Source organism: Pseudopipra pipra, chromosome 12, assembly GCF_036250125.1.
Source record: "Pseudopipra pipra isolate bDixPip1 chromosome 12, bDixPip1.hap1, whole genome shotgun sequence".
NCBI lineage: Eukaryota > Metazoa > Chordata > Aves > Passeriformes > Pipridae > Pseudopipra > Pseudopipra pipra.
Genome location: NC_087560.1, coordinates 4,926,527 through 4,942,018, shown reverse-complemented (window position 1 = coordinate 4,942,018; position 15,492 = coordinate 4,926,527). Strand labels below are relative to the sequence as shown.

The following is a 15,492-nucleotide window of genomic DNA, read 5'->3' as shown; positions in this document are numbered from 1 at the left end:
AGGATGCCAGACACCTTTGGTTTGCATTCCTTGCTTTTTCTATGGAATAAATAACCCCTTTCTCCCATCTCAAACCCTCACAGGCAGTAACAGTCCCCATGGAAGTCCCACCTCTCCCCTGGACAGCAACATGCTCCTGGTGATCATCGTGTCCGTGGGGGTGATCACCATCGTGGTCGTGGTGATCGTCGCCGTCTTCTGCACCCGCCGCACGACCTCGCACCAGAAAAAGTAACAGCCCTTGCCCTGCCCTGCCTGTCCCACCTCATCCTGGCACCTCATCTTTTCTTGATCATGCTGTAGTGTTTATTCCTTTAAGTCTTCCAGGCTGTAGATGGTGAAGGTCTGTTTTTCCTAATCCATGTTCCAGAGTTACAAACCATCAGGAGTCCACACCCAAACTGGGCAATGCTCTCGTGTGTCCCTGCACCTGCCCCTCTCTCAGGAGAAGCTGCTGTTTAAAATATTGTTTCCAAACTGGAGCCAGTCCATCTCTTTGGAGCTGGGAGAACTCCACAGCTCAGGCAGCTTCTCACTCCTGCTCTCAGCATGTCCTTCACTGTGTGAAGTTGGTGTACAAGCTGTGCATGATAATATCCAGTTTTTAGACAGATTACTGGAGTGGAATCTGAATCAGGTGCTGGACTCCTTAGGAAAGTGCTCCAAAATCCATAATATAGGTATGTTCCTGAATTCTTCCCTCGTTTAGAGCACCTGAATCAAGCCCACAGCAGCAGTTCTCCCACTTAGAGGCTCCTGAAGGTTCTTTCTGCAAGTTCTTTGAAAGACCAGAGCTGAAAGCTGTATTTTAAGTTTGAAAAGATGCTGTTATGCAAAACAGATTTTTAAAAGCTAGGCTTGGAAGATAATCTCCACTTGCTTTGCTGAAGCTGAACCATCCTGCAAAAATGCAAGTTGTTCAGGAGAGGGAGCAGGGATGTGGGAATGTCTGGCAGCTGGGGGATGTGCTTGGGAGAGGGCAATGCAGATGGGCCTGTGCCCCAGAGATGCATTTGATTTTCAAAGAGCAGAAACAGCCCTGTGAAACCTCAGTTTCTAAATGGCACCTGCCTTACACAGCAGCCCCCAGCAGTGAGTCACTCCTGCTGTGTGCCAGGGGCTCAGCTGGGTCAGGGCAGGACGTGGGAGCACGTCTGGCTGGGAGTCACCTCCGTGGGAGGCTCTGCCCACTGGTACTGAGCCATATCTGAACCAGTTCTAGCAGTTGGGTCACCCAGAGGGAACACCTTCCCCCATCTTTGTGAGGAGCAAGTGTGGAGGGCAGTGCTGGAACCCTACGTTTTCCTTTTCCCAAATTCCACCGTCCCAAATCTCTGCCTCACCGTAGATTCCTGCTGCTGCTGTTCCACAGCCATGAAAAGCTCCTCAGTCTGAGTAGTGCTGAAAGTGATGTTCCTGTCATTGATCCTCAGTGTTCACCATCCTGTTGGGATAACTGGCTGTTTGCTCCCTCCCTCTCCAGCTCTTGCTGGAGCTGAGCCCGGAGCAGGGGCACAGCGTGGTGCACCTTCACTTCATGGTTGGAATGTTCTCTTAACAACCACAAGCACTGCAAACTCAGTTTTTGTCAGTGCAGGCTCGGGCTGCAGAGCACAGGGCTGGAGGATGTGGGACCACTGGGGACAAATTCATGGCATCAGAGTTGCAGGACGTGCTTTGAGATGTCGGCTGGGCTTGTGTGCAGAGTTCAGAGCGCCCTGCCTGGTGGGAAGGTTCTGCTCAGGCAGACACAGGATCTGAGGGAAATCCTTTCAACAGGTGAGGCTGACACCTAAGAACATCTGAGAACATCTCCTTTGTTTTCCCTCCCAGGAAACGTGCTGCCTGCAAATCGGTGAATGGCTCCCACAAGTACAAGGGGAACTCCAAAGATGTCAAGCCTCCTGACCTTTGGATTCATCATGAGAGACTGGAGCTCAAACCCATTGATAAGTCTCCAGATCCCAATCCCATCATGACAGACACCCCAATCCCTCGCAACTCCCAAGACATCACCCCAGTTGACAATTCCATGGACAGCAATATCCATCAGAGGCGGAATTCCTACAGAGGTGAGAGATCAACAAGTGCTTTGGCCATGAGGTGTTAAATACATTTGACTCTGAGTGGTGAAATCACTTTATTGAGATATTACTTAGTCACTCTCTTTTGTTCTCATTTTTCAAGTAGTGAATTGAGTTTGTTCCTAGTTTCTAAGACTCCCTAAAAAGGATGGATCACGTGTTGTAGTGAGGAAATTGAGTGCCCAGGAGTCAATTCATTATTTTCTCTTGGTAAATACTGGCTAGTAATTGGAACATCACCTAACAAGTGTTTTGAAATGAACTCTTGAGAGCTGTGTGTGACATCCTTTCAGCCCACAGCTCCAGTGCCAGAAGTTCAAGTTTGTATTGGGGCCTGGAGAGTTTCTCCAGTACCAAATAACTGTGCCCTTCTCACCTCCTGGTGGAGGATGAAAGAGCTGTTTTTATCAGTTGTGACTCACAGAACTGCAAACAGGACTAAAGAGAGGGGGGGTTGAAGTGCTCAGGTGCCACAGGAGCTGCAGGTCAGTAACCCCAGTGTCTCTCCCTCAGGACACGAGTCCGAGGACAGCATGTCCACGCTGGCAGGAAGGAGGGGGATGAGGCCCAAGATGATGATGCCTTTTGATTCTCAGCCACCTCAGCGTAAGTCACCAGCCCCCCATTCCCGCTCCTGGAGTGGGGAGCGCCCAAACCAGCCACACTGATGCCACAAACAGGGACACCCACACCTTCCTGCTCACTGCTCCTGAGCAATTCCAGCCTCTCTGCAGTGGGAGTAGCTCAGAGGAGGCCCCAGAGCCCCTTATGGGAAAGGCAGAGTTAGACTAAGGGAAAAGGGGAAAAGGAGCAGCTGCACTGGAGTGAGGAGTGGAGGAGAGTCAGGAGTGTGTCCAGTGTCTGTCCATCCCACTCTGGTGCTTCCCAGGGAGAGCCTGTGGGCTTGGCTGTTTTTTGTAGCCATTCCCTCTGAACTCTGCCAGTGCCCAGCTGTCCCACAGGAACTGCAGAGAGCTGCTCCCTCTCTGTCAGGTTCTCAGCTGCTGGTTTTCTCCTCTCCAGCCCAAGCAGTCCCACGTTTTTAGCCTCCCCTCCCCGTTTTTAGCAGCTGCTCCATCCCCTGTAGCTCTTGAGTTGCCATTCTCAGAGCCTCCTCTGACTTTACTACGAGCTCCTTGGAATCTTTGCTCTCTCACTCAGCCCTGTGAGGCCCTTCTGGAGCTCCTGGCCACCAGAATGGCATTTGCCTACCCCAGAGACCTTAAAATTATTGACAAATGGGAAGATTTCTCTGATTGCTTCCATGTCTGCTCACTGAGAAGGAAAACTGATTAAAGCCAGTGCTGGCACTGCTACTTGGAATCTGCTGCTCACTCTCCTCTGTCTTGATAATCCACCATCAAGCCCCTTCCTTGGTTTTGTATCTGTAACCATCTTTCAGTCCATACAAGAGCCTTCCCTCAGCAGCAGCTTAATATTTGACCTTTGGAGTGGAGCCTTTTTGAAAATTCAGCTGTATTTGCTGGTTCCCTTTATTGACATATTTACTGACTTGAAACTCTGAGATCAGTGATTTCCTTTGCAGGAGTTGTGCTCACTGTTTTCTGGGTGACTCTGTTTACCCCTGCAGTGATCGTTCCCTGGTACCAAAGCTACTGCTATTGTTGTGATGAAATATTTTAAGAATTAAACAATATATCTAGTTTTGAAATGAGGACTCCAAGATGGAAAGGGACTTGGCTGAACCTCTGAGCAGCCAGACTGAAACCCTATGTGAGAACACAAGTAACAAGCACAGGAGAACACAGGAGTCAACATGCATGGACAGAACTGGGAAGTGAAATTACACTGAGCTCCCCTGGGCTGAGCTTTAGACTTCCCTGAGCTCTGTGTGTTCATGTTCCACCTGTAGCCAGGGAACTGCTGCCACAGCCCCTTGTGTTAATAAGGAATGATTTCAGATTAGTCCCTTCTGTTTCCACTTTATAACTTTTTGCTTTAATTACCTGAAGTGAGCACTCAGTTTTCTTCCTCTCTACCTGCTTTTTCAAGTGTCCTGGTGACCTGATAAGCCCAGTTTGTGAATTTTCAACTGTTTCCTTGTTCTACAACCTTCTTACAAGAATAGCATCTTTTCTCTTGGTTTTACAATAAGCACTCTGATGTTCCTCGTTGTCTCCCATTTTTTCCATGTACAAGGAGGGAGCAGAGGATGCAGTTTTACACTAATAATCCTTACTCTGATTACTTCTTCCAAGTTGGTCTGTGTCAGACACGGTGTCCCACAGGGACACTGAGCTGTGGGATTCTGCTGAGTTCCTGTCCCATGCCAGGCACTAGGACACAATGGAGGCAGACCTGGGTGACCCCATAACAGATTGAGGCAGCAATAAGTGTTACCTTCCACTCTCCTAAGTGTTTTTCTCTAAATGGGATGCAGCACTGGACACACACAGGGTAAGATAAACTCATACAGGATCACAAGATGCTCCATAAAAACAGTGTAGCAAAGGAAAAACTCACAGCAAAGACACTCAACAACCTACATATCATCCCACACAGGATGATACACATTTTTGGGAGGCAGTAATTCCAGTTGTACCTGCTGGTTGTGTTCAGGCTGATGTGATAATTGTGGCAGATACAGCCATGGATGTGATTTCCCTGCAGCACCAGCCCTGGCTCTGACAGCCCTTTGTGATGCCAGTCCTGCTGTGTTCCCTGGAAAAGCCTGGCTGATTCCCTCTCTTTCTTAGCCATTGCCTTGCCCAGGGAGAACAAACCAGGCCCAGGCACAGCTGGCTGGGGCGGGTGGGATGAGGAAGGAGGTGCAAGGTCTGCTGGTGCCTCAGGGCTTGAGGTCGTTTTAGTGACTTTGACTTTTTATCCTGTTTTCAAGAGCTCTGAGGGCCTCCAGCAGTAGGTTTGTGTTTTATAGTAACTGGAAACATTAATATAATGTCATTTAGGCTTTGCAGAAGCTCCACAGGAAGCTCACAGTGGTATGTGAGGCCCTTTCTCAGGAAGCACCACCAGGACCATTCTGTGTGTTTAACTCTGAGCCTGCAGACACCTTCCCATGGCTTCCCCCCAACTGGAGCACTTAGATCTAGTTATTTACCTCTTAGGATAATTCAGTCTCTTTCATTTTAGCATAATTTGCAGTAATGGTGTGTACCAAGTGAGCTCCTTCTTTGAGTACTGAAATACAAAAATCCTGGAAGGATATGAGGCAGCAAAGGGCTGTTTCTTTTTTAACACACACACTATATGTGGATAGTAGATCTATATTCTCTCTGTTCTTCATCTGAACTTTTTTCTTCCTTGAAATCAAACGGTGATCCTGATGTGAATTAAGTTGCTGGTACTGCTTTTTGGCCTGTAATCAGGTGATGTTTTTGTCCTGTACACGACTCGGGTCTGATGACCCAGGAATTTAAGGTGGATTGTGAACCAGCTGAGGGTCTGGCTCCCCTGCCGAGTGGCTGTGTGGGGAAGGGAGGGATGTGGTGCCTTTCAGTCCACAAGCACTGTGTGTGTGTTAAGTGTTTCTCTGTCTTGTGTTCATCCACAGCTGTGATTAGTGCTCATCCCATCCATTCACTCGATAACCCCCACCACCATTTCCACTCCGGCAGCCTCGCCTCTCCAACCCGCAGCTACCTCCACCACCAGCCCAGCCCCTGGCCCCTGGGCACGGCCTTGTCCCACTCAGACAGGGCCAATTCCACAGGTGAGACACAAACCACCAGGGACGTGTTGCTTTCATGGAACCGGGAGCAAAACGTGTGGAAATCAAAGCCTGAAACTCGGTCAGTCCCCACTGTGGTGTTCCATGAGGTTTCAGGACGTGGGTGTAAGTGCAGACAAAATCCTGGATAGGTTGAGCTTACTTGTGCAAATCCTTGAGGCACATGATGGAAGAGGAAGCTCCATGTTTTATACACAGCCACAAACAGGAAGATTCCTTATGCTAAGGCCTTCAGCCCTGAAACACCAGATTAAATCTGAGCTACTTAATGTGGTAACTTTTCCCCTGGTTAGTACCATTTCAAACCAAGAGAGGAGAAGGGTCCAGACTTGGCTACCGAGAGCTGACATTTGTTAACCTTCCTGAGGGACACAGAAAATGGGGGTGATTTCCATGCAGTATTTTCAGGCCTGAAGCACAATGATTTGCAGTAGTTTCTGCAATGTCTCCAGTGCTCTGAAGATTTCTGAAGCCACACTGTTGCTAAATTGCACGTGGGTAAAATGTTGAGTTGGAGGGAAATCTGAGCTTTTCTAGCTTAAGGTCAACCTTCTAAGGTGTCGTAGCCAAAAGTGTTGTTTCCTTATGAGAGCAGTTCCTGAGGCTGCAAGGACACAGGGAGGCAATATGTGAGAGGCAGAGGTTTATAGAACTGAAGTGACAGCTCCCACAATCCAGATCCTTCCCTGCCTGTGCTCCAAGTAGGATCACGACACCCTGAATGTAAGATACCATCTCATTGTTCTCTTAGGTCAGCGTGGAGCCTGCTGCAAACACAGGAAGCCTGGGATTTCATTTGAGCTTGAGTTTGAGCTTTCAGCAAGTAGGAAGAAATTCTTAGGAAGTTCTTCCCTGTGAGGGTGGAGAGGCCCTGGCACAGGTTGCCCAGAGAAGCTGTGGCTGCTCCATCCCTGGAAGTGTTGAGGGCCAGGTTGATGGGGCTTGGAGCAACCTGGGATAATGGAAGGTGTCCCTGCTTATAGCAGAGGATGGAATTAAATGATCTTTAAGATCCCTTCCAACTCAAACCATCCTGTGACTCCAGGTAAATGGATTTCGAGCCTGTCTCAGAAAAAACTCAGGCTCCTGTGTCTGCACTAGTGCTTGGTGTGAACCTTAAATTACAGATTTGGTTACAAATGCCAGTACTATGAGATGCTCAAGGGCAGAAGGAGAATGAATGTTTGTGTTCTCTGCTGTTTTATCTGAGGACTTACTCCATGGAGCTGTTTCAGTGCAGAACTGTTGATTTGCTCTTGGTGGGGGTGTGGAATCATTCAGTTCTCAGCTCGTTGTATCACTAGAGAGCCGTCGTTCACCGTAAAACAGGGCAGTCACACAGAACTGGGGTTATATCCGAATTCCCTCGGTACCTGTAACAGTGACCCTGGAAGAGGTGCTTCCCAGTAGCCTGCTGTGTTTCCATGTGCCCCAGAGGCCCTTTCTGAGCAGCCAGTAACTGCAGTGTGTGTGTTGCAGAGTCCGTCCGGAACACGCCCAGCACGGACACGCTGCCGGCGCCCTCGGCCCCGCCGGGCACCGACCACCAGGACCCCGAGGGCTCCACGGGCTCGTACCTGAGCACTGCCCAGGAGGAGGACCCTGCCCAGGGCCTGCCCACCGCCCACGTCCGCCCGTCACACCCGCTCAAGAGCTTCGCGGTGCCCGCGGTGCCCCCGGCCGGGGCCTCCTACGACCCTGCCCTGCCCAGCACCCCCCTGCTGACCCAGCAAGGTGAGGGGGACAGGCACCGCTGCCAAAACAGGGGGGTTTTAACAGGGAAGGTCCTTGAGGGGCGGGGGGTGGAGTTGGGCACCCAAGGCAGTGTGTCAGAGGCTGCAGTGAGTTCTGTCGGTGTCATTTTCAAGGCCTTTTTCTGTACAAAAGAAATTGGACAAAAATTCGGATCCAACGCTCCAAAGTTTAAGTGTTCACTTTCCTCTAATACAATCTTTCTTCATCATAGAATCATGATAGAATGGTTTGGGTTGGAAGGACCTTAAAGCTCATCCTGTCCCACTCCTGCCATCCAACCCATCCAACCTGGCCTTGGACACTTCCAGGGATGGGGCAACCTGTGCCAGGGCCTCACAAGGAAGAATTCCTTCCCAATATCCCATCTAACCCCGCCCTCCTTCAGTTTAAGGCCGTTCCCCCCGTTCTTATTCTCTTCCTTTCTGATTAAGCCCAAGAACCAATTCCCTGAGGCCTGACTCTCTGACCATTGTTTCCAGCTCCCACCCACCCCGTTCACTCGGTGAAGACCGCGTCCATCGGGACCCTGGGAAGGACTCGCCCTCCCATGCCCGTGGTCGTTCCCAGTGCCCCCGACGTGCAGGAGACCACCCGGATGCTGGAGGACTCGGAAAGCGTAGGTACTTCCACTGCCAGGCCTGGCAGTGCTCACAGACTGGGGGGGGTGGTGGTGTGTGTCTCTCCTTATTTGTGTCATACTTGGAAACTTCAGGAGTTCTGCACTGACACAGGGCTCCAGACTTCCAACACCCCCATTGCCTATGAATCCATATAAAAAGTACAGGGCAGGGTCCTGTTACAGCCCTGCTGCTGCAGAGCATTCCCAGCGTCACTGCACGTGGAACGTTTGGCACTAATGCCAATGTGTTTTAAGCATCATCCCAAATATGTTTGTAGACTCTCCTGTGAAAGTGTTCTGACTTTTGGGAAAGATGCAACCACCTGTTGGGCTGCTTTTGGGAGTATCTGTTAAGGATATTGAGGATGTTTTGGGTGGGAGGCACTGGAAAAGCTGTTTTCCTTTCAAATTGCAAGCCAAGAAGTTTCTCCAGTAGCTACTGGATCACTAGAATCATATGTTGTCTTCAGTATCACACAGGTATTAGCTCTGATCACTGCTACAGGAAATGATTCTTTTGAATTTATTTTACTTTTTTTCCTCATTGTCCTTTTCATTTGTCACATGTTTTTGTTGCCCTCTTGATTTTCTTTCTGCGTTTGCTGGTCTAGAAACTTGATCTGGTGCCCTTTTGCCCTTCTGTCTAGATGTCACTCCTGCTTTATTTGTTTTGTTTGGTCAGTACCAAACCCTTACTCATTAGTTTATCCATCAATAAATTGGTAATATTCAAATAGAGCCATTAATAAATTTGTTCATTGATAAATTAGTACAAGGTAGAGTCAGCACACTAAATACTAGTTAAATTAAATTGCCAGTTCAAGTATGAGTTTTGAAAATTAAATTATAAGTAGAATCAAGGGGTTTAGGGTTAGGTAGGGATTTGAATTAACTCTATTTTTTTATGAGAGCCTGTAGGAATGAGTTTACTTTCAGCTGCTGCTGTTTATCATTGTCAGATAACGTGTTGGACCCAAGGCAGGGATGACTTTTCTGGTACAGTCCAGATGTTTGATAAACTGGAAGTTCATTGCCATTTAAATTAGGAGAAGGTTTGTCTTTAGAAAGAAAGGAAGTGAGAGCAGGGTCAGGTTGAAAACTGCACAGAACTGGGAAGGACTTGGTCAGAAAAGGTTTGGAGCTGCCGTGGTTCATGGTGTGTCTGCACACAGGCACTGATCACAGAGGTGATGGCTCATCAGTGCAGCTGAAACTGGACCTCTGAGCCTAAGACACTGTGATTTCAGGGAGGGTAACGATTCTCAAAGCATTTCTTTTGAGGTGATTCCTTTGGCCTGCTTTCCAGTTAAGCTGGGAAGACTTTTCTAAACTGCCTACTCTGGTTCAAAGGCAGCTGTTCCCTTCAGGGATTGAGACAAGGAAAACAGATCAGCTGATCATGGTTTATTCAGTGGGACTCTGAATCACAACTGCCCAAAGAGCTGCACTGAAAATAGAATCAAAGAATAGAACATGCTGAGCTGGAAGGGACCCACAAGGATCATCAGTCCAAATCCCACCCTGTCCCTGAGAGCGTTGTCCAAACCCTCCTTGAGCTCTGGCAGCCTTGGTGCTGTGCCTGGGAGCCTGTTCAGTGCCCGACCACCCTCTGAGGGAAGAACCTTTTCCTAATGTCCAACCTAAACCTCCCCTGGCACAGCTCCAGCCACTCCTTAGAGTGTTCTTTCAAGTTATTAATTCCTGTAACTGTGGCTAAATCCAATCCACGTGTGGTTATTCCTGAGTCAGAGCCATATCCCACAGCAGTCCCTGACCATTCCTCTGTGTTTCCTGTCCTGTCCCTCCCTAAGGAGAGCCAAGGCCCCTGTAGTAACCCTCTCCCTCTCCCCAGACCTACGAGCCGGATGAGCTGACCAAAGAGATGGCCCACCTGGAAGGACTGATGAAGGACCTCAATGCCATCACCACGGCGTGACCACCTCCCCGGGACATGACTCCAAACCGCTCCGCAAGTCGTGGGACTCAGCCTTGGAACGCAAGGAATTGTACAGAGGAAAAAAAAAAAAAGGAAAAAAATGAGAAAAAAAAATACAAACAACAAACCAGAAAGAGGGACAGCACATGAGAGCAATGTGGGAAGGAGAGGAACCAACCAGAGGGGACCTGTGTGTCACTGTCCTGCAGTGAAGTCTTGGCCCTGTGAATTCCAGTCCCTGTGGGCTGGGCGGGATGGGACACACCAGGCTGGACTCCAGACACAAGGAAAGCAAACGGACTCGCCGTTAGTTTTGTTCTGGTCAGGTTTTGTCTCAGTGGTGTGATTGCCCTGCCTTTTCAGTGTTGGACATTGGCATTTATGTACAATTTTATTTGTGTTTTTATTTTATCTTTTTTTATAAAAAGGAAAAAAATATTGTAATTAAAAAAAAAAAAAGGGAGAAACTGTTGTTTTCCACAGCCTAGGCTGAGGTTTGACTGCTTGTTCTATTGTGTATGGAAATTCATTGCCAGTGTGGGTTGTTCTGTTTTGTTTTTTATTCTGCGTACAATTACGTCCCCTTCTGGCAGTTAATCCATGGCCTTTTGGGATGCTGCACTGCTCTTTGTAAGCTTTTTTTATTATTTTTATATTATAATTATTAAAAGCCTGACTTTCTCCTCTCATCACTGTGAGATTACCAGTCTGTTTGAATTGAAATGTAATTTGAAAGGCTTGTTTGTCGCTTTTTGTGCAGTTTCAATATTTTGAGTGGGGGGAAAAGTAGCTGGGGAAGGGGAGGGGGTCCAGGGGGAGGGGTCATTCCTGTTGTTTTCATGTCTTTCTCCAGTGACTGGAAAGACTGAAGAACACGAAGCATCTTCTGTAACGTCCTTCCTTGTCCCTTTAGCATCACTGTGTCTCTGGTCACTGAACTGCAGTGAGAGTCTCATTTAGAAACATTGCCAGAACTTCCTCCTGTAAATTGGGGTTCCTTATGCTTAGATGACACTACATGCAGCTTATTTTGGCAACTGTTTTGTTGTTGTTAGCTAAAGATGCATCATGAACCTTGCAAGTGCAGAGTGAGGGCTCAGCACAGGCCCCAGGGCTGGGGTGGAGCTCCCTGGGCTCCCAGAAGGAGAGAACTGGGCCCTTCCATCCCCACACACCACGTCCTGCCTGTGGGAACACTCCCTGCCCACAGCAGCACGTCCAGCCCCAGTGCAGTGTCTCCATCCCAGGCCACTCAAACAAGAGCCAGCTCTGGAGTATTCCCCAGAGACAAAAACAAGGCAAAAATGTATTTTTTTACACTTTGGAAAACCATGTAAAAAGAAAACCAGTATTAGTGACTCAGGTGCTGTTCACAGATCTGTCTGGAAAGGAAGGGAAGGTCAAAGGGAAGGACAAGGGTTTTCCTTTTCTCCATGTGTGATTGCCTGGCTCTGCCCTTCCCTGGAAAGGGAAGTTAAAGTAACCAAACCCACCCCCAGGTGCCTGATGAACTCGTGTGCAATTCCACTGCCAGAACAAAAGGAAACTCCAACTTACTGCTGGTTCAGAGGGGAATCTGTTCCTCCTGGGATTTGGGATCTCAGGGAGAGGCAGGTCCAGGTGCTTTGGGGACCCTGCTGTGGCTCTGCCAGGGCTGGGCCTGTGGGAGCAGCAGGAGGGAATGCTGGAACTGCTGCAGCTCCAGTAACAAACAGGAGTTCTGCTGCTTTTACTTTGTTCCCCACTGAACTGAACTAAAGCTTCTCGTCTCCAAGAGAGGGGAGAGCCATGGAATCACCTGGAGAGCAGCTGGGATGGTGCTGTAGTGTCACTTCCTTTCTTTTCCTGGACTCTGTGTTGTCATTTCTGGGACATTTCCTGCCTTTATTCATTCTTTGAGGGAGGGGAGGGAATCAAATTAATTGGGGCACTGTGGGCCACCTGGATAACTGATGTTTAGACTTTTAATCAGTACAATTCAGGGCAAAATAAGCTACAGAATATGTGTTTAAAGAATAAAAATGCACACCCTGACCTGGAAGGAGGGTGTGAACCTTTTCCTTTGCCTATTTTTTACCTGTACCCAAAGAAATACCATCCTACAAACACAGTATTCCTGGCTGGGGGGGGGGTCTTTGTGAATATTCCTTATGTATAACACCATGAATGTTAATATTGTCATTGAATTTGGGGAGGGGGAATATTTTTAATGATAAAACAACTGTTCAAAGTTGGTTTTTTAAGGTTAAACTGAAAAAAAAAAAGAAAAAACATTTATTCAATTCAGTGTACAATCTGTATTGCACTTTTTCACATTTTAATGCTACGTTTTCTTACATATCCTGTGATTTTAAATTTGGAACATTGTGTATCCTTGTAGTGTCATAGTCAAGCTGTTGAGTGACAGCTTCCCTCAGACATTTGGGGAAAAAAAGAACCAAACCTGTATATTGTTTTATGATTCTCATGTAGAATAATTTTGAGGGCTGCTGTAGACGTCGACCTTTCTGTACAATTTTTTTTTTTGCTTTTCTGTAGTATTTGCTGTATCCTCTATGGCTTTTTTTAATAACTTCATGTTTATTATTTGGTATTGGACATCCAATACACTTTTTTTAATCCAATCAAATTCTGGGCTGCTTGGAGAGTTTGTTTAATTATTCCTAATCGATACAGGGACCAGGTTTGGAATTTTACTTGCCCTTTTTGTTGCTGTGGGTTGGTAGGTTGTGTCCTCCAGAGAAGGAAGAGGAAAATTGTTACTCTCCCTCAATCTTTGTGCAGACACTGAACATGTAACCTCTGCCTTCCTTCTATTTCAAAGGTAAAAAATACCACCTTTTAATAAGCAAGTAGAGAAGGAAGGGGTTCACATCAGGGGAAGGACATTTAGTAGCCTTAGTAAACTGGTAAATAATGAAAAATAATACTATAATCATGGAATAGAGTGCTTTGTCTGTACCTTTTGAAGTGCAGCGATGGGTATCCGTGTTGCTCCCCTTGTGCTGACTCCAGCCTCCTTCTCTCATACTGGGGACTCCCACTGGTCATCAGCCACTTTCCTGGTCACTCGTGTCCTTGGGAGCATCATCCTGACCCCTGCAAACAGGAATTATGCTCCTGCAGGCTTTACAGCCCCTGCTCCCCTCGCTGTTCATCAGAGCCCTCTGTTACTCATTAAATTGTGCCCCCACACTGATGTCTCGGGTGGGAAGGGACTCCCAAATCCTCCTGAAGGGGAGCCAGGACCTGCAGCTGGGCAGGGATGTCACAGCCATGCCAGAGCTGGGGGCTGTGCAGGGATGTGTCCAGGGGAGGAGAAATGGGGAGCAAAGGCATTGGGAGTGTCCCAAGGCACAGCCAGGACACAGACAGGCAGATTAAAACCCTGCCCTCTATTTACTGACCTTGAGCTCTGAGCAAGGTGTCCCTGCCCATGGCAGGGGTTGGAATGAAATGAGCTCTAAGGCCCCTTCCAACCCAAACCATTCTGGGGTTCACATGGAATCACTGAGGTTATAAAAGCCCTCCAAGGTCAGCGACTCCACCCTGTGCCCCATCCTCACCTTGTCCCCCAGCCCAGAGCACTCAGTGCCATGCCCAGTCATTCCTTGGACACCTCCAGGGGTGGGGACTCCACCACCTCCCTGGGCAGCCCCTTCCAGTGCCTGACAGCCCTTTCCAGGAAGAAATTCCTCCTGATGTCCAGCCTGAACCTCCCCTGGCACAGCTTGGGGTTGTTTCGTCTCCTCCTGTCCTTTGTTCCCTGGGAGCAGAGCCCGACCCCCACCCGGCTCCCCCTCCTGTCAGGGAGTTGCAGAGCCAGAAGGTCCCCCCTGAGCCTCCTTTTCTCCAGGCTGAGCCCCCCCAGCTCCCTCAGCCGCCCCTCACAGCACTCGTGCTCCAGGTTCTACGATATAAAGTGAGTTTATCTCGCTGGCCAGTGCAGATAACTCCCGGTGCTGCTCTGCCCGTCAGTCCGGCTGACAGAGGGTGGGTTTGTGCCGTTCTGAGGCAGGTGACAGGTGACACCTGCTGTTCATGTCACAGGGCTGTGGCACAGCCCGGGGACACCAGATGGCAGCGGTGACTCGCTGGTGAAAGGCTGCAGCTCACCCGGAGCCCGCACGGAGATGCAGCCGCCTGGAAGGGAATCACTGCTGAGGAGCCTCGCGTTAGCGCTGCTGCTCCTCAGCGGCAGCTCAGGGAAGAGCTCGAGCTGCAAATTACAGCTTTTCCACGCCTGGCTCTGGCTTTCCCTGCCAGCGCTGTGGCTCCCAACACAGAAGGAAGGGGCTGCCTCAAACACCTGCAATAAATTGGTGCAACACTCGCAGGCTTTTTCCCATTAAGAGCAGCCATCCATCTCCACATGAACTGAGGCTGGATTTAAACCACATTCATCTCAATAACAGCAATCCTGCAGGGGCTCGACAGGATGTAACTCAACAGCCTTTGCCAAAAATATTAACCATTACAGCTTTTCATAGGGTCCTAGAATGGTTTGGGTTAGCAGGGACCTTAAAGCTCATCTCCTTCCACCCCCTGCCACGGGCAGGGACACCTTTCACTAGCCCAGGTTGCTCCAAGCCCTGTCCAACCTGGCCTTGGACACTTCCAGGGATGGGGCAGCCACAGCTTCTCTGGGCAACCTGTGCCAGGGCCTCCCCACCCTCATAGCCAACAATTCCTTCCCAATATCCCATCTATCCTGGCAGTAGGAAGCCATTCCCCCTTGGCCTGTCCCTCCATCCCTTGTCCCAAGTCCCTCTCCAGCTCTCCTGGAGCCCCTTTAGGCTCTGGAAGGGGCTTTAAGGTCTCCCTGGAGCCTTCTCTTCTCCAGGTGAACACCCCCAGCTCTCCCAGCCTGTTTCTGTGGGATCAGGGCTCTCCTAATCCAACACAGGCTCCAGCCAGGTTACACATCTCCCCTCACTACACAGTATCATCAGCTGTGGGACTTTTATAAGCCAAGCTCTGAGCTGCAGAGTGCCTCTCTAGAACCTTCCAAAAGCATACACAGCAAAATTCCTGCCTCCAGAGGAGCTTCCCAGCTCTCCAGAGTGCTGCTCCCTGGAAATCCAGGGGACAGACATGACATGCAGGGCTGACAGGGCAGAGGCAGCAGCAGGAGCAGCAGATTTGGAAAAGGAAAAGTCAGCCCTTGGCAGGCACAATGTGGAAAAGTGTGCATGAGAACACGCACATAGAAGTGAAAGAGTGGAAAACATCCACAAATTCAGCCTTGTGAAAAGGCAGGGAAAGCCTGAATGCCAAAGGGGGCCAGGGAGACAGACTAAAATCCAAGGAGGGGGAGCAAAAAAGCCTTCAGCCTATTAGAATGCTGTTGGACCCCCTTGCTGTGAGGAAACGTGTTCTTCACCAG

The 15,492-nt window shown here is 49.1% G+C and overlaps 2 protein-coding genes across 15 annotated transcripts in view; one reads left to right on the top strand and one right to left on the bottom strand.

Moving 5' to 3' along the window:
* The window catches only part of NEO1 (neogenin 1), a 169,824-nt gene extending 157,089 nt beyond the window's left edge, over nt 1-12,735 (top strand). For 8 of the 12 annotated variants that reach the window (XM_064668564.1, XM_064668563.1, XM_064668559.1 and 5 more), the window contains 7 exons: nt 84-231; nt 1,834-2,072; nt 2,598-2,690; nt 5,620-5,778; nt 7,276-7,530; nt 8,031-8,167; nt 10,023-12,735. In XM_064668564.1, coding sequence (XP_064524634.1) covers nt 84-231; nt 1,834-2,072; nt 2,598-2,690; nt 5,620-5,778; nt 7,276-7,530; nt 8,031-8,167; nt 10,023-10,106 — 1,115 coding nt within the window. In that variant the 3' untranslated portion in view covers nt 10,107-12,735. Of the gene's footprint in view, nt 1-83; nt 232-1,833; nt 2,073-2,597; nt 2,691-5,619; nt 5,779-7,275; nt 7,531-8,030; nt 8,172-10,022 lie in introns of all 12 variants that reach the window. The other 4 variants (XM_064668566.1, XM_064668565.1, XM_064668561.1 and 1 more) reach the window with 3 other exon arrangements.
* HCN4 (hyperpolarization activated cyclic nucleotide gated potassium channel 4) overlaps nt 8,671-15,492 on the bottom strand; it is a 152,865-nt gene continuing 146,043 nt past the window's right edge. For all 3 annotated transcript variants that reach the window (XM_064668570.1, XM_064668568.1, XM_064668569.1), the window contains 2 exons: nt 13,069-13,205; nt 8,671-10,158 (listed from right to left, as the gene is read on the bottom strand). The gene's annotated coding sequence lies outside the window, so the exon portion shown is untranslated. The remainder of the gene's footprint in view (nt 10,159-13,068; nt 13,206-15,492) is intronic.